General features: G+C 59.7%; 2 protein-coding genes across 2 annotated transcripts in view; one reads left to right on the top strand and one right to left on the bottom strand.

Annotated features, from left to right (window-relative positions):
• The window catches only part of FBN3 (fibrillin 3), a 54,190-nt gene extending 46,199 nt beyond the window's left edge, over window positions 1–7,991 (top strand). The window contains exons 54-61 of the mRNA XM_045902252.2: window positions 111–236; window positions 728–850; window positions 1,029–1,145; window positions 3,516–3,644; window positions 3,734–3,853; window positions 5,226–5,460; window positions 6,024–6,174; window positions 6,971–7,991. Of these exons, the coding sequence (XP_045758208.1) occupies window positions 111–236; window positions 728–850; window positions 1,029–1,145; window positions 3,516–3,644; window positions 3,734–3,853; window positions 5,226–5,460; window positions 6,024–6,174; window positions 6,971–7,309 (1,340 nt within the window). The 3' untranslated portion in view covers window positions 7,310–7,991. The remainder of the gene's footprint in view (window positions 1–110; window positions 237–727; window positions 851–1,028; window positions 1,146–3,515; window positions 3,645–3,733; window positions 3,854–5,225; window positions 5,461–6,023; window positions 6,175–6,970) is intronic.
• Window positions 7,992–9,778: 1,787 nt separating this feature from the next.
• The window catches only part of CCL25 (C-C motif chemokine ligand 25), a 35,223-nt gene continuing 27,502 nt past the window's right edge, over window positions 9,779–17,499 (bottom strand). The window contains 6 exon segments of the mRNA XM_045863143.3: window positions 9,779–9,786; window positions 10,074–10,105; window positions 10,107–10,191; window positions 10,522–10,646; window positions 10,755–10,872; window positions 12,702–12,800. Coding sequence (XP_045719099.2) covers window positions 9,779–9,786; window positions 10,074–10,105; window positions 10,107–10,191; window positions 10,522–10,646; window positions 10,755–10,872; window positions 12,702–12,800 — 467 coding nt within the window.

The raw sequence follows: 17,499 nt of genomic DNA, 5'->3' as shown, positions 1-17,499 counted from the left end.
TCAGTAGAGGCTGGCCTTGCCCCAGGGGGAGGGCTGGTGGACACAAGGGTGGAGGCGCGCCCCAGTGCCCCAAGGCGGCCAGCGCAGCTGAGCCCTGCATGTCCCCCCAGATGTGGACGAGTGCCACATGCTTGCTCACCTGTGCCCCCATGGTGAATGCATCAACAGCCTTGGCTCCTTCCACTGTCGCTGCCAGTTGGGGTATACGTCAGATGCTGCTGCCACAGCCTGTCTGGGTGAGCCTCCCCACCCCCGTCCCCTGGCCCTGCCCCTTTGCACAGCACCAGAGCATCCCTGGTCCTGCCCCCTGCCCCAACCCCATCTGGGCCACTTCCCTCCTGGTATTTTGTGCATCCTGAGATTTTCAGTTACACCGTGTAGCAGATGTTCACCTAAGTCAGGGATCAGCAAACTCCAGCTCAGGGGACTAGTCCGGCCCTCCACTTGTTTTTGTTAATAAAGTTTTATTGGCGCACAGCCATGCCTATTTGTTTCCCTTCCTGCTATGGCTGCTTTCCCACGCCACAAAGGCAGAGTTGAGTAGTTGGAACTGAAACCACGTGGCCCGCGGAGCCAAACATGTTTATTCTCTGGCTTTTTATGGAAAACGGGCCAATTCCTTGTGTAAGCCCATAGAGTCTGCTTGGTTAGGGCCTGAGTGGAGGCCCCAGGCTCTGAGCCTCTGGGAACATCTGTCTGATCCCCCTGCATGCTGCTGACCCTCTAGATGTAGATGAGTGTGGCCAGGCCCCCACGCCATGCGCCTTCCTCTGCAAAAACACTGAGGGCGGCTTCCTGTGTGCCTGCCCCCGAGGCTACCTGCTGGAGGAGGATGGCAAGACCTGCAGAGGTGAGGGCCCCCCCCAGGCCCTGTGGGGCTCCATCCCTGGCCCCCCAGGGATGCCCCGGGCTCGTCCCCTCCACCCCACTGCGTGGCGTTGGACGCCAACCTTGGGGTCTTGCCCCTGGGAAGCCCCCAGCCCCGGGGGGGCCCTGCCCTGAGCCTGCGGGGACCCTCTGTGCCGCAGACCTGGACGAGTGCTCCTCTAGGCAACACAACTGCCAGTTTTTCTGCGCCAACACCATCGGCTCCTTCGCCTGCCGCTGTCCCCCCGGCTTCACGCAGCACCACCAGGCCTGCCTTGGTGAGTCCTCCCACCCCTCCCTGCAGCTGATGCGTGGCGCCGGCCTTCACTCGTTTCCCAGATATGTAGCAAGCACCAAGTGTGTGCCAGACATCAGGGACAGAGGGTGATTGGAGCAAAGCCCGTGCTCTGTGGGTGCTCATATCCCGGTGGCAGTCTCCTTCTTCACCCTGGGGACGTGGGAGGCCCGCCCTGAAGAGTCCCTCTGACCTTGGCCCAGGAGACCCACTTTTGCCCCTGACTACTCCCTGCTGGGTCTCTCTCCTAGGGTCTCCCCAGGGTGCTCTGGAAAGCCCGGGGGCTCACAGGGTCCAGAGGGGAAGTTGGTTCAGAAGCCAAAGCTGCAGGGGCATCTGCCGCTTCCATCACTTTTTAGTGTGAAAGAATCAGACTCCCGCTGAGGGCCAAGCCCAGCCGTGGGTGGCCCCATTCAGGCTCCCACTAACCCACTCAGCCCACACCTACTGAGACCTCCTATGTACCACCAGGCAGTGCTCTAGGCCAGAGGGCTGCCCACGCCAATCGCCTAGGTCAGGCCCAGCCCCCTACTTGCTTTTGTTAATAAAGTTTTATTGGCACGCAGTCACGCCCATTCATTTACATACGGTCTGTGGCTGATTTTGAGCTACAAGAGCAGAGCCAGAGCCAAGTAGCTGCAACAAAGTCACACGTATTTTTCCCAGCTGTCCCTTTGCAGAAGCGATTTGCCTAGGCCTGTTCTAAACCCCGAGGGCTCAGCAGTGCACACAAGGGCAAGCTTGCCATGCCGCAGATGGTCCCCACTAGCAGGGCATCCAGGCAGAAGCAGACAGTAAGTTAACACCAGAGTGTGTTGGAAGGCGACGCGTGGCGCGAAAGAAAGAAAACATAAAGCAGAGTAACGAGATCGGGAAGGCTGCAGTATTTCGCGTAGGCGTCAGGAGAAGCCTCGTCGAAAGGGACATTTATACAAAGGGCAGAAGGAGGTGCTGGAGCGAGTTGTGTGCCCATCTGGGAAGAGCCTATGAGCCTTGAAACAAGCTGCATTTCTCGTTCTCTGTACAGTTATTTTCTCTGTCCCCGAAGATGCGCACACCTAACGAGGGCAGTTCGATGCGCGTACACGTGCGGGCCCTGCACTCGGCCCATGCGTGCCATGCACCGGGCAAGCTCACGTGAGACTCCTCTCCCACAGATCGAGGGCTCCGGGTCATTCCTCACTCACACCCGCATAGCCTGTACTCCTTGTGGGTGGGCTTAGACTGACTGGATCCGGGGTCGCCAATGTTTTTCTATCAAATGTCCAACAGTAGATCTTTTCAGCTTTGTGGTCCATACGGCCTTTGTGGAAAACGCTCAGCCCTGCCCTTGTAGATCAAAAGCAGCCACAGACGGTGCATCATAAACGAATGGGCAAAGCCGTGTGCCAATGAAATGCATTTACAAAAAAACAGGCAGCGGGCCAGATTTGGGTCTCAGGGCCTCTGTTTGCTGATGCCTGAACTAGAAGATCAAACTTACATGACCACAGTAGGGCCACTGACCCTTGGTTTGCTTTGCTGGATGCAAGGGAGAGAAACCGCCGTAGCGCCTGATGCTTCTCTCTGGTGGGATCCTGGCAGGAATCCCGGGCTGGTCTCTGCGGCCCCTCAAGGGACAGCTCGGACATGAGGGATGAGCCCACAAGCAGATACAGGAGCCACCCTGGCTTAGAAGCCCCATGTCCCCAGTGTCTCTTGCACCCAAGAGAGAGTCCAAGTCCCTAATGGGAAGTGTCTAGGGTCAAGAATCTTCATACTCTAGGAAGCCAAAACTAGGGTTGCCCGCCAGAAATAAACCACCAGTGTGGGCCATTACCACCATAACCAGCCATGTCTCGGCTTGCCCTGCTGTCACAAAACACCCTAGACCGGCGTGGGGGGCAGGGCTTAAACGGTAGACACTTACTGCTCACGGTTCTAGAGCCTGGAAGTCCAAGGTCAGGGTGCCGGGACAGTCGGTTTCTGGTAAGGACTCTTACCAGCTGCCTCCTCTCTGTGGCTCACAAGGCAGAGAGAGAGAGAGCAAGGTCTTGGGTGTCTCTTCTTACAAGTCACCCCCTCCTGAGCCCACAGAGGGTAAGTCGGCCACCCCAGGTCACACAGCTTTGGAGGCAATGCCGATGAGAGTCGAATGAAGTCCTATACGTGCATGATCTTGAATGTTCGGGACAGTTCTGGGAGGTGGGGACGGTTACAGATCTCATTTCACAGAAGGAAAAACTGAGGCACAGAGAGGGACAGTGACTTGCCCGAAGCCAAACCGTTGATCAGGCGGTGGGCCCGGCACGGTGGTGCCCGACCCGAATCCCCTAACCGTTAGGCCGTCCTGCCCGTTCCCTGTCCCCTGCAGACAATGACGAGTGCTTGGCTCAGCCTGGCCCGTGTGGCACCCATGGGCGCTGTCACAACACGCCCGGCAGCTTCCGCTGTGAGTGCCACCAAGGCTTCGCCCCGGACAGCTCAGGCCGAGGCTGTGAAGGTAGAGCTGGGCTTTGGGTGGGGTCCGGGCCTGGGATGTGGTCCAGGGGGCCGCCAGGCAAGCCGTCTGGCCCTGTCCGTGTCTCGCAGACGTGGATGAGTGTGACGGGCCCCATCGCTGCCAGCACGGCTGTCAGAACGAGCTGGGGGGCTACCGCTGTGGCTGTCCCCAGGGCTTCACCCCGCACTCCCAGTGGAGCCAGTGTGTGGGTGAGTGTCCAGGGCTGGGAGGAAGCTGGGGCCCCCCATCAGAATCTGTCCAAAGCAGGCAACTAGGAACCACCCCCATCTGGGTCGTGCACCCCCCACCTCCACTGCTGGGGAGGCGCAGGGCAAGCTTGGCAAAGCTCAAGTCCACTTTTTAGGGAGTGGTGGCCTGGGGGGCTCAGCTGAGAAGGATTCTGAGTCAGTACCTGTGATCACTGGGAAAGAGTGCTGGGATTGATTAGTGATGCCTGCTCCGGGTGTGGCAATGGGGACCAGGGGCGTGCATGCTGCGTCTTTGCCATAGCCGTTGCAGAGGCCCTCAGTCTGGGGGACGAGCCTTCTGCACCCCGAACTTCTCCATCACATGCTTCTCTTTGTGCTCCAGCCCTCCTCACGGCAGCCTCATCCTTGCCACGTCTCTCTGCTCCTCCCCTACAGTCTGGCTTTCACTCTCTACCCTTGTTGGGCCTACTCTTTGGAGACCTCTCCACCTCCCCTGTTCTGGGCACCACTACCTGCTCCTCCTGGACACTCTCCTCCCTCCGCCTCTGTGACGCGGCTGCCCCTGCCCTCCCACACCGCCTCTCTGACACTCCTTTCCCCCTGGTTCCTCCTGCCGCCCCTGATGGTGGGTCCTCGGCTACGTTCTCCATCTTTGCCCTGCCCTGCAGCAGTTGGCCCTTGGGGACGGCACACACCTTCGGCCCCGCTGCCGGTTCCTCCTGGTCGGCCTGCCTCCCCCTCTGCACACTCACGCCCTCACTCCTCCAGCTGCAGCTTGCCCCGGACCTACCTTGCGTCAGGCCCTGGGATGCAGAAGTGGGCCAAGTAGCAGACTCCATCCCTGCTCACCGGGGTTCTCCTCTAGTGGTGGGGACCGGGATTGATTAGGCCAGGGGTTCTCAACTGGGCATGGTTCTGCCCCCTCGGGGACATTTTGAAGGGTCTTGGAGACCTTCTGCTCCTCACAACTGGGAGGTGGATGCTCCTGGCACCTCGTGCGTGGAGGCCACGGGCACCACTCAATATCGTATGGTGCACGGGGCAGCCCCCACCGCAGAGAATGATCCAGTCCCGTGTCGTTGTGCCAAGTACGAAACCTCATTCTAGATGGTCCCGCAATTTAGGATTCCTGGGAAATTTTGAGAAATGCTTCGAGGGAGGATGACAGGGCTGGGGCAGTTGAGGAGTGGAGGGGTGGGGCAGACCTATGCCAGGGCTGATGGAGAGCCCGATGGAGGGTGACACTGACCCAGGGCTCTGAAGGAGGAGCCGGAGTTAACTGCGTGGGCACCGGGAGTGCTGTGGGCAGGGGCTTTGGGGGTGCAAAAGCCGCCCCCCCACGTTCTCTCTCTCTTGCTGTCCCCACTCACAGACGAAAACGAGTGTGCGCTGTCCCCTGCGGCCTGTGGCAGCGCCTCCTGCCACAACACGCTGGGCGGCTTCCGCTGCGTCTGCCCCTCTGGCTTTGACTTTGACCAGGCCCTGGGGGGCTGCCAGGACCTAGACGAGTGTGCCGCCCGGGGAGGCCCCTGTAGCTACAGCTGCACCAACACCCCTGGTGGCTTCCTGTGTGGCTGTCCCCAAGGCTACTTCCGGGCCGGGCAAGGGTGAGGGGCTGGAGCGGGGCAGGCCGAGTCCCCAACCCCGTGAGAGCGCGCACACGCACACACACGTGTCCACGCACGCAGGCCATTTGCACACGTGTGCACAGAGACCTGGGCACCCACGGCACACGCGTGGGTGCACACACGAGCTCACACCCCATTTTGGTGTAATTGCCTGCATGGTGCTCCTATATATTTGCACGTGCACAACGGTAGGTGCACACTCTGTGATACCCTCGAGCCTCTGCACGACTCACACCTACACCAACACGCCTGGGTACCTTATGCATCCGTATGTCTCAGTGTCCACATGTGTGCACATAATACACACCAGCAGCCGGGGTGCCTGCAGGTTCACATCTCTGCCCGGGTGAGCTAAGGGATGCGTGCACACACGCACACGTCCTTTGTGCATGCGCACGCAAAGGCTCGCCCGCACATTTACACACCGGCACCCATCCCCACGGGCAGTGTGGCTCTGAATGGAGAGTGGGGGCTGGAGGGGGTGCGGGGGAGATCCCACCAGCCTGCCCCTGAAGACCCACCACCCCCTTGTCCTGGCCCAGGCACTGTGTCTCTGGCCTGGGCTTCAGCCCTGGACCCCAGGAGGCCCCAGACGAGGAGGAGCTGCTCTCATCCGAAGCCTGCTATGAATGCAAGATCAATGGCCTCGCCCCTCGTGACCGGCCACAGCGCAGCGCCTACGGGGGCCACCAGGTGGGGAGAAGGAAGGCAGAAGTGAGATAGGAATGCTGGGTCTGAGGGGCTTTCAGTATTGGATTTAACTAAATATGGGTGTATTACTTTGTCCTATCCCCCCTTTTTCTCCCCTTTCCTGTTGTTGCCATTGTTTTCTGTAAGCTTCTCAAAGGTAGGGCCCTGTGTCTGTAAGAGTGAGTGCAGTGGTTGTCGGGGCTCCTGGGCTGGGCGCCCGTGGATCTGGGTGGAGGGGGGCTGCCCCCTTCCCCCCATTCCCCTGCACCCTCCCCGGCTTTGCCTGCAATACCCAAGACTGCCAGCAGGTGTCAGCAAGAGCACATGTCTGAGCAACACTGCCGGGTAGTGGGGGAGGGCTGAAGTCTCCAGACCGGAGGGGCAGGGAAACAGGACTAGCTTTCACATTAACACAACCACAAAGCACACCCCCCCCCCAACATGTAAATGAGGCGGAACAAATAGCAGTGCCCAGAGCCAAGGAGAAGAAAACACAGATCACCTCCTGTAGGACTGGCTACGTCACCCGGTCCCGGTTAGCCTGCCATTGAGGCCACTGGCTCATTCAGGGCCCTGTCCGGCTGCCAGGACCAGGAGCGCACTCAGAGCAGTTCACATAAAGAGGGGTTTGTCATCTGCACACAGGGCGCTCTCAAAGAGCCCAGATGCAGGAAGCGTCGCAAACCCCCCCACCCCGGGAACCGGAAGGCTATTGGGCAGCTCCTCTCTTGTGGCCCCTATCCACTGCATTCCCATTCTCCCCGCCTCTGACCGGCACCTGCCTGGTCTTTGTCCACAGGTGAGCCTGGCCAGCCTTGACTCGGAGGCCCCACTGACCTTGGGCCTGAACCTCTCACGCCTGGGTGGGGCTGAGCACATTCTGGAGCTGCGGCCCGCCCTGGAGAGCCTGCGGGGACGGGTCCGCTATGTCATTGCCCGTGGCAATGGGCCAGGTTTCTTCCACATGCATCACTTCCGGGGCCTCAGCTCCCTGCAGCTGGGGCGACGGAGGCCAGGGCCTGGAACCTACCAGCTGGAGGTGGTGAGCGTGGCAGGGCCCTGGGGCACCTGGCCGAAGGGGCAGCTGACACCAGGGGGCGGGGCCTTGCGGCTGAAGGTGCATCTGCGGCTGCTGTAGCTGGAAGAAGCCCGTACCTCCTGCCTGACCTCAGGCCCCTCCCGCAGCCCCCTCTCTGGACTCCCTGCATGCGCACTGCCCCATCCTTGCCTCTTCCGGCAGGATTTGGGGGAAACTGATGTCACTCAGCTCACTGCACACCGCAGAGAGACCCTGGTGACCCTGGTGAAGCCTTGGCCTCGGGTGCGCCCCAGGGCCCCCCATTCATCCTCTTCTCCTGAACGGCAGATTCTGGAGTTGGGGGGCTACCGATCCCACCAGCAATGGGATCACTGACCAGGTGGAACCCCAAAACTCAGGAAGAGTAAAATGTGATTCTGCGACCTCAGGCGAACCCAGCCTCTGCCCAGGGGGACCCCAACATTCCGCCTTGTCTGGAGACAGCTGGAAGCCATGGCATGCACCGTCCTCCTCCACCAGCCAGGGTCAAGGAGGGGCCTGTGATTCACCGTAGCTGGTCAGTCTCAGGCTTACACTGCTGCACTGCCCCAGGGCTCACCCCGGGGCGCGGTGGGACATGGGAACGGACAGCTGGGGTGGGCCTGGGCCTTGGCCCTCTGAGCCAAAGAGCCTCTGGGGCCCCAGCCAGAGTTGGTGACACGCAGCCGTGCTCGAGCCCCCGGTGGGGTGGGCTAGGGTTCCAGCCTGCTTTTATATCAGAAGCAGAGACAACAATAAAGTTATTTTGGGTTGAGTCTGCCCCTTTGGCATGTTCTGGAAGTCAGGAGATGCTGCCCTCAGGAGGGCCAGGCCGGGCTCACAGGTCGGGGAGCAGGAGGCCCTGGAGGGTAGGATGGACTTCAGCCTGGGGCTCGGAGGAGAAACCATGCAGGTGAGACACGGGAAGGCCACTGTCCACCTGGGGGTGGGGGACACGGTCCCAGGGTGCAGGCAGGTTCTGTGAACTTCAGACCCGTGAGTGGCACAAGGCCAGGCTGATGGTGGCCACCCCTGGAAGCCCTTGCGGGTTCACCGATCCTGACGACAACGGCTCATGCTTCCTGACCACGTATGATGTGCCAGGCGCCGTTCCAAGTATTTTCCCATTGTCAACCCATTTACTAGTCCTCGCAACCCCCTGGAATAGAGGCTGTTGTGCTCATCCCCATTTCACCGATTGGAAAGCAGGCTTACGGAGGTGAAGGTGACCCCCGGCGGCAGGCAGCAGAGCCCGCGTCCGTCCCGGGAGAGCGTGGCTGTGCAGTCAGCGTGTGCGGACGCTGTGCCTGTCAGACGGCACGTTTATTTTTTTTAAGTTTCCTTACTTATTTTTTTAGTAATCGCTACACCCAGTGTGGGGCTGGAGCTCACGACCCCAAGGTCCAGAGTCACACGCGCTCCTGACTGAGCCAGCCAGGCACCCCAGACAGTAGAGCATTTGGTCCCCGCTGACCTGTCTGAGAAAATCGGCGATATCACCCATTTTACAGGGGGCGGAACCAAGGCTTAGAGAGTTTGTAGAATCTGCCCGAATCGCCTCCACAGCCTAGCGGGGCCTGGGTGTGACCCATCAGCCCCCAAACCGCCTCTTGTCCTCTAGAGAGGGAGCATTTGGTTTTCATCTGGAATGTTCTCTCTCGTGGTGGAAACAGACCGCCCGGGGAGAGGACAGTTGGATGACTTGAGTCTGGCTGAGTGACCTGAATGTGGCCCTGCCTCTCCCTGCAGGATGGTCACTGGTGCCTGGTCCCAGGGCTCTGTTCCTGGCCTAGTTCTGGTCCCCCTGACCCAACCGGAGCTTCTCTGGACCCCTGTCAGAGCTTGCAGAGGGCTCCTCCGCATTAGCCAGCCTCACTACAGCCCAGGGAGCTGAGCAGAACAAGCACAGTGAGCCCCGTTTTAGAGGCAAGGAAAGAGGCGCCAAGAGAGCAAGGGGTTTGCTCAAGGTCACCAACTGGACTCGAACCCGGGCCTGCAGCCAGCATGTCCCCTGGGAGCCATCAGCTGTGAGGATTGCCAGCACAGATCTGGGGATGGGATGGTCACGTGGGATTCAACACAGGCAGGGGCAGCAACTCACACCCCAAACTGAAACGCGACAGGCATGGCATCTCATCAAAGGTTTATTTAAAAAACTATAGAAAAGCAGCCTGGGAGAAGTGTCCTGGGATGGACTGGTGCTTTGCAAGGACCCAGAGGGACCCGGCAGGAGTGGCCCAGGGTGGGTGGCAAGAGGCTGCAGGCGGGCAATGTATTCCAGTGATCCTCTACAAGACCCATAGCTTAGCGCAGACTCTGGCTCCTGGAGCAGGCAAGAGGGCTTGAAGTAAGGTCAGCTCTCTCCTTCCAGCTGCCTGAGGAGCGGGATGGGGCAGGGGTGATGGGAGGGAGCCAACCGCAGGCTCAGGCACAGGACTGAATTTGGCCCGAATGACAGGGAGGCTGGGGCACCCGGAGCCGCAGGGGACTGTTGCAGTGGAGGAAGGTCCAGCCCATCTTGCACTGGGCTAATCCTGGAGATGTGTTGGCTCACGGTCCTGCAGGGGGGATTGGAGAGGCCGGCAGGTGATGGGGACTGGAGTGGAGCTGGGGGCCCTGCAGCTGTTGGTCCGCACACCTGACATTTCATTGCAGCACTTGCTGAAGCCCCCTAGGCTGGGTTAGGGCAGTAAACAGCCCCGAGTGTCAGCCTACAGGGCTGACCACAGAACCAGCCTCCTTGGTCCTGGAAGGGAGTCCCCTCACCCAGTCTGTGCTGATCATGAGCCTTCATCCCTCAGCAGTGGTGATGGGTGGGGGATGGTCACATGATCAGAGTCCTTACCTGGATTAGCTTTTGTCAGGAGGGTAGTTTTCCTTGTCGCTTCTGGTGAACCTGCTAACCTTGGGCAGCGGCAGCTTGGAGATTCCAATGCTCGACTTCCTAGCTCCAAAGAGGATGACTGTACAAGAGAGAAAGAAATAGATAAGAACTCCACCAATACTCTCTGAGCACCTGGATCCAGCCAAGCCTGAAGCCGTTGGCTAGTTACTTGAGCCGACGAGTTTCCCATTTGCTTGCGTTTGCCATTTCTAACAGTGGAAAAAGTCTTGGCTAAAAGAGTTGTTCATTCACTCAGTCTCCACTCACCAGCAATCGGCGGGTCCTCTTTGGGGCGGCGGCAGCTGTCAGCATGCTGGACTTCGATCCCCTCCTTTGGGGGTTGAGGAGCCCAGGGGCCCACAGCAGGGAGGCGGAGGCCCCCTGGAGGCTGGGCGTGGGTCTCACCCACCTTGCAAGTGTCTCCAGTGGCGCTTTGAGAGGGTCTTGTTCCCAGCATCCAGGAAGTCTACCATCTTCGGCACCCAGCTGTCCCGTGGGTTCGCACACAGGGTCTTGTTTTTCGGGAAGAAGAATCTGGGGGATGGGGTGGGGGAGCGGGTCCCCAGGTTAGGGTGTGAGCAGGGAGCAAAGCTGTGCAGGAGACTCCCCCTGCCCACGCCAGCCTCCCACAGTCCCACTCACATCACAGCAGGCAGATTGCAGCTGCCGCTCACTTCTTGGCGCCGGTAACTCCGGGCGTACCGGAGGAAGCCAGGCCGAACACGGGAGTGGTAGGCCAGGCAGCAGTCCTCAGAGACACCTGCAAGCACGGCCGGAGCTCACGTCTCTGTGTGCACATGCACTCTGCACGGGCTGCCCCAGACGCAGGCACCCCAAAACAGACCACAGCCCTCCCAGCCCAGGTGAGAAGGAGGCCAACGCGGCTCCCCTTTGGCTCCTGATATGGGGACGGCTGGCAGGAGTTGGAGGGGGTCCACAGTCCCGGGCTGGGAAGGGCCCAGGACCACACAATGAATGAGGGACCAAAGCCACTTCTGCTCTGGGGCGGAGGGCAAGGGGCGCAGATGGAGCGCCCCGAGGAGGCGCTGGGGGCCACCACGCTCAGCCCAGGCCCTCCTAAAATGAACGGTCTGGCTGGCCGCTCCTGACGCCCCAAGTCCTGCTCAGCCTGGCCCTCCCCCACCTAGGGCCATCTCAAGGGCCTCTGCCCTTCTGTCCCCAGCAGAGTGACCACTCAGTCAGCGGGCCAGAAACCAGGAGGTCTCTGTTCATTTACTGATTGCTTGAAAAAAGCATTTCGAGTTCCTACTAGGTGCCAGATGTGTAGACAAACACAGAGGGGGATTGGACATGGGGCTCTCTCAGCTTGGTGGGGAGACCCAGGGGTCGGTCTGTGCTGGGAGGGGGGAAGAGCAGGGACCTGGAGCGGGGTGGGCTTGGAAGAAGAGGTGTGCCGGCAGGGCCTGGGAGCATGAGCAGGTGGAATTGATGAGACAGACAGTGAGAGGCCTTCAAGGCCCTGAGGGATCCATCCCTCAGCTGCCCCCTGCCTCCAGGCACCACACCTGAGTTCTGGCCAAGTGCAGTAGGAAGGATGGGGGAGGACTTTAGTGCTCCCCCGCATCTCCAAACCTTGGGCCCAGAGGGCAAGGGGCAGGGGTGCTGGATGGACCCTCGGTTGCAGTACGAGGCAGGCCGGGGGCCACTCTGCTCCCAGGATCAAAGGGCCCCAAGCTGGGCCTGGCTCCTGGAATGGGCCTCTGATAGTAGGACAATGGGAATGAAGCCCAGCCCGATCCTGGGCAAAGGTAAGGTCTGCTGGAAGCTGGGGCCTCTCAGACCTAGTGACGGGCAGGTGGGGCAGGTAGGGCAGGTGGCGGGGAAGGGGGCTCTGGGGCTTTGACCAAGCCAGGGACCCTGCTCAGCCAGCTGCTGGGGCTCAGCCTCCTCCCCTGGAGCCCTGTCCTATATCCTGGGGTTGCAAGACATAGTGGCCGGGCTCTTGGTGGATACTGTATGCACCAAATCCTCAGCTGCCTAATGGAGGGAGAAGTGGGAAGGGACTCCCCATTAATAACAGTAATGGTTATCACTGTTGTTGCCCAGGCACTGGGCCAAGAGTTTTGCAAATATCAGCCCATTGGATTCTCATGTCCTATCTCCACAGGGGGATTTCAGAGCCCCACTTTGCAGATGAGGAAACTGAGGCTCATGAAGACTGAGTAGTAACTCTCAGCACACAGGTAGCCTGTGGGTGGGGGGACGACTCACTCCTGTTGGGTCACATCACTGCAGTGTGTCCCTAGATCTGCCACCACTGGGAGCCACCCTTGCTCCCCACAGTCCCTGGGCTGGCTAGAGTCCTGGCAGGGAGGCCTTGGGTCTCGGACCGTGGAGGAGGCACCACAGGGGCTCTGGAAGGAGGAGCTGGGGGGCCTGCACCCCCAGGAAGCTGCACAAATGCCAGGAGTTTCTACAGCCCTGGGGCGGGAGCTGTCTGTCAGAATTCGGTGGTGGAGAGGGAACGGGGAAGGCTTCTGGAAGAGGGGAGGGGCGAATGGGGGAGGGCAGGAAGGATGGGGGGGGAGGGCTCCCGGGAGGCAGGGGAGGTATGGCCCAAGACATTACCTTGAGCATGGATAGTAGACCAGGCGCCCACCAAGCTGGCCACCAGGCAGAGCACGAGCCACGGGTTCATAGTGCAGGCTGCTCTTCCTCCTCGGGTGTCTTGAGGAATAATGGGAGAGGTGGAGGTGATGAGGCCCCAAAATGGACAGCAGCGGGCACTGGGAACACCCCCATCTCAAGTCCGACACCCAGGGCCCTCTGCACGGGACAGGTGGTGCTGGTGTGGCCTGCGGCTGGTCTCTGCCAAGATCGGAGACCGGGGCGGGGGGAGCGCGGAGAGGGGCAGGACTCACCAACGCCTGCGGGGTCCCAGGAGCCGGTACCTGCTGGGGTGACTCCTCGCTCTCCTGCCAGGCAGGCCAGCAAGCCTCACAGCCTTTATAGATGGAGCCCCACCCTGCGGCCTGCTCTCCTCCCCCCTCCCCCCCACTTCCCCTCTGCCTTGGGCTTCTCCCAGTTTCTCTTTCTAGCTCCTCTCTCCCATGTCAAGGTGCACCTGGAGGGAGTTAGTGGTAGGCACCCGGGGACAAGAGGACCTACTTCAAAGAGCTGGCAGGAAACACCGACTTTCTCAACTACGGGGATGTGAGACAAAGTTTGGCTCCCTTGGTGACTGGAGGCCGAACCACACAGATGGACAGATGCAGCGTGCCCAGGCCATCTGAAGGCTGGCTGCCTGGGGACCCCTCCCTTGACTGCCTCCCCCATCCAGTCCTCTCAGTCAGCGCCCCTGCTTTCTCCCCCAAAGGACCCTCTCTCCTCCCCGCATTCCCTCTCCTGCGGCACCCTAGGGCGCGCACCGGCTTCCCGCAGACGGGCCTCAGGCGGCCTAGAGCCCCTGCCTTGCTCCCTGCCCCGAAGCCACCTGTTCCCGTGGGTCCCTGACTTCACCCCACTTTTCTCTCCTTCCCCACAATGGGGAGCCTTACAGTTCTGCAGAAATGCCCTGGTTTTGAGAACAGGCAAATCCACAGAAGCAGAAAATAAAATCAGTCATTGCCATGGGCTGGGAGGGGAGAACGGGGGGTTCGTAACTCTGTGAATATAGTAAACCCATGAAACTTACACTTTTTTTTTTTAAAGATTTTATTTTATCTTTTTTTAAACATTTATTTGAGAGAGAGAGACAGAGCTTGTGCGCACAGCGGGGAGAGGGGCAGAGGGAGAGGGAAAGAGAGAATCCTCAAGCCAACGACCCCCTGAACCCAGGGCCCCAAGTGGGGCTGATTCCAAGACCCTGAGATCATGACCTGAGCCGAAATCAAGAGTCAGACACAACTGACTGAGCCAGCCAGGTGCCCCTAAAGACTTTGTTTTTAAGTGATTTCTCCACCCGGCGTGGAGCTTGAATCCGCAGCCCTGAGATCAAGAGTCACACGCAGGCACCACCGACTGAGCCAGCCAGGCGCCCCTGGAACCTTACACTTCCAGTGGGTGCAGTGTAAGGTATGTGAATTTTCTCAAATATTAGCTGGGGAAAATGTTATGAACAACCACCAGAACAAAGAAATGCTCCAGTTTTGGAAGAAATGCCCGTATTACCTGGGGTACCACGGCGGCAAGAAGAAAAGCAAAACCCATCCAGAAGGCATTTTTTTCCTTCCCTGGGCCGACGTGGCTCACCGGGTCAAAGGCGCCACGGTGGGCGTGGGCGGTTGTAGCGGGAAGGGGCCTCTGCCGAGACCTCACAGCCGATCGCTTTGAACTTTAACTTCTTATCGCCCGCATCCTTAGCTATAGATCACCCCAGGTAGTAATCACCCTCGTACCCCTTTCTCATCTCCCCGCCTCAACAGGAGCCCCTGGGGCGGACCCCGATCCCCTGGGCGGAAGCTTGTGGCTTTGGGGGCGGGGCTTTGGAGCGGGGCGGGGCCTAGGCCGGGGCGGAGCCTACGAGCCCTGCCCCGCCCCGCTCCGGCGGCTGAGCCGCCCCGGGGCCCCGCGCCTAGCGGTCCCCGGGCAGTGGCTGTGACCGTCCCCCGGGGCCCGCGCGCGCGACTGCAGTTCCTCGACCGCTTGCTGCGGGCGGGGGAGGGGGGCGGGACGCGGCTCCGCGTGGCTGGGGGCGTGGGGACGCGGCGTGGCGGGCCCGGCCAGCCTCTCCGCTCCGGTCCCCTGCCCCTGCCTGTCCTGCCGCGGGCAGCCGCCAAGACGAGGCGTGACCCAGACTTGGCTGAAGTCCCCCGCGAGCGAGTCCACCTCCCCTCCCCGCCCCTCACGGTTTGTCCCACCCACAGCCTTAAGGGGGAGGAGGGTGTCTGAGGCACCTGGGCGCAGGGCAGACAGGGATTTGCGTCACCTTGGGCCCCGCACAGGTGTCAGGGAGGCGGACGGGATGCTCAGACCCTGAATGAAAACCCTGGAGTTCTGAGGACCGGAGCTGCTGAGTGTGAGGGCCAGATGCTCAGGGCCAAGGCTGAGCTGGGAAAGGGGAGACCTCTTCTGTTCCTACAGCTGCTGGAGGCGGTAAGGGTGGACTGCTTGCAGTAGGAGACCCTCTTCTCCTGCATGTGTGAAATGAGCGCAGCTGGGGGGTGGGGGTGGGGTGGACAGAAGCCTTTTCCTGCCTCTGGTCACCAGCCCTGACGATGGGGGCCGTTGGGGGGTGGTCTCCAGCCTGAAGCTGAGCCAAGCTGAGGGACTGACCACATCCCAGGGCCTGCAGGTTGGAAGGGCGGGTAAAAAGCCTTCCTTCCATGAGCCCAGCTCAGCTCCTGGAGGGAACCGCTAGTGAGTGCACACAGATGGTCCACTGCAGAATGGGGTGGGGGAGGATGGGCTCTGTGATGGGGAACCCTCCCTTTGGAGTGAGTTCCTCTGGGGGCGGGCTCACTCTCATTTCTCTGCTGGAGAACAGTCCCAGGTGTTCAGTGTTGGCCCACTTTACAGAGGAGGAGACCGAGGGTCAGGGAGGCTCTGAGAGTCATCAGAAAGGCACAGGGGCCCTGGGGAAGCACCACCAGCTGAAGAGGGGGTCCCCTGCAGTTGCCGCTGCATATTAGATCTCCCCTTCCCTGTGCTGCCTACAGCTCTCCTGAACCTCTGGTGCCTCCGGGTCCCTGCTCAGGTGGCCTCGGAAAGCAGCAGCTAGGGGCCCTCCCCCCACGCCTCGTTGTGCATGTCAGGAGGAGCATACCAACCCGTCTGCTGGGCCTGGACTCCTGTTGTGCCTAGCTGCCTCCTGCTCTGGCCCAGATGCACAGTGGTTACCAGGCAACTGGAGAAAGGGAGGAAAGGGGGTTTTTCCAGGATGCCTTGCAAGCCTCTGGCCTGACTTTCAGGGACTTAATTTATAGACTGTCCCTGTGTGACCCCTTTCATTGTGTTCCTGATGTGGTTGACCTTGCTGCCTCCTGGAAAGCCGGCTTTGAGGGGCTTCCCTCCCCAGGCTGACCAGTGGTCTCTGTGTTCCATGGGGTAGCCGCACTGATTGTCTGGGTGGGCGCCAGGCCACCCAGAGGGACTTGGGCCACTGGCCCTGGTTGTATGCAGCCTTGGCCTCAGTCCTGGTGCTTCCCCTGCTCTCACAGGACGTGTGCGGGACAGGCCAGCTGGACTGCCCCAGCTAGGAAGGGGGCCTTCTGCAGGGCCTGCCAGGCTGGGGCTGAGGCAGGCGTGGCATGGGGAGGAAGGGCGGTGGGCTCTGAGGAGAGGGGCCATGGGGCCCTCTACGAGACCCTCTGTGAAGCTGCTGAGCTCCATTCACCCCTTCCACACAGGTTTTCTGGGCGCCTCTTCCATACCAGCTTTTTGCTAGGCCCCGGGGTGATGGCAGTGAGTAAGCAGATGTGTCCCAGCCATGAAAGATGACAGTGGTGTCACCGATCCTCACTGAACATCTGTTGGGGGCCATTTGTTATCTTGTTCGTTCAGCAAACAGTTAGCAAATGCCTACTGTATGCCAGGCACTGGGCTGGGTGCCAGGGGAGAGCAATGAAGGAGACAGATGGTCCCAGGGTAGAGCAGACAAGACAAGCAGCAAATATGAAGCAAGATACTTCGAGATTAGGATCGTGGCTATAAATCCTGGTGTGACAGGAAGACACTGGGGACGGACTGGGCTCCTCCAAAGAGAGTGGCCCGAGATGATAACAACCCTGTAGGATTAATATTCATCCCCATTTTACAGGGAAAACGCAATCAACTAAAGCTCGGAGAGGTTAAGTTGTCTGCCCAAGTAAGCAGGGCTGGATTCCTAGCTCAGCTCTGAGCCCTTCATTCCACGTGTACTGATTGGGGGCTGTATTAAGCATGTCTTGGGGCGCCTGGGTGGCTCAGTTGGTTAAGCGTCTGCCTTCAGCTCAGGTCATGATCCCCGGGTCCTGGGATCGAGTTCCGAATTGGGATCCCTGCTCACCTTGGAGCCCTTTTCCCTCTCCCTCTGCCACACCCTGCCCTGCTCGTGCTCTCTGATAAATAAATAAAATCTTTTTTTTTAAGATTTTATTTATTTATTTGACAGAGAGAGACACAGCGAGGGAGGGAACCTCAAGCAGGGGGAGTGGGAGAGGGAGAAGCAGGCTTCCCGCTGAGCAGGGAGCCTGATGTGGGGCTCGATCCCAGGACCCTGGAATCATGACCTAGCCGAAGGCAGACGCTTAATGACTGAGCCACCCAGGCACCCCAAATCTTTTTTTTTTTTTTAAGAAAAGCATGTCTTTAAAAAAATTTTAATACTGTATTTTATTTAACCCTATCTGTAAAAATATTATCATTTCTACATGTAATCAAATAAGAACAACTAATGAGACATTCCCCCTTTTTTGGCATAGTAAATCTTGATTGTACATCTGCAGCA

The sequence above is a fragment of the Mirounga angustirostris genome, unplaced genomic scaffold (assembly GCF_029215605.1).
Source record: "Mirounga angustirostris isolate CCGP_5_RB_7025 unplaced genomic scaffold, mMirAng1.0.hap1 SCAF_1, whole genome shotgun sequence".
NCBI lineage: Eukaryota > Metazoa > Chordata > Mammalia > Carnivora > Phocidae > Mirounga > Mirounga angustirostris.
This window is presented reverse-complemented; position numbering and strand designations above follow the sequence as displayed.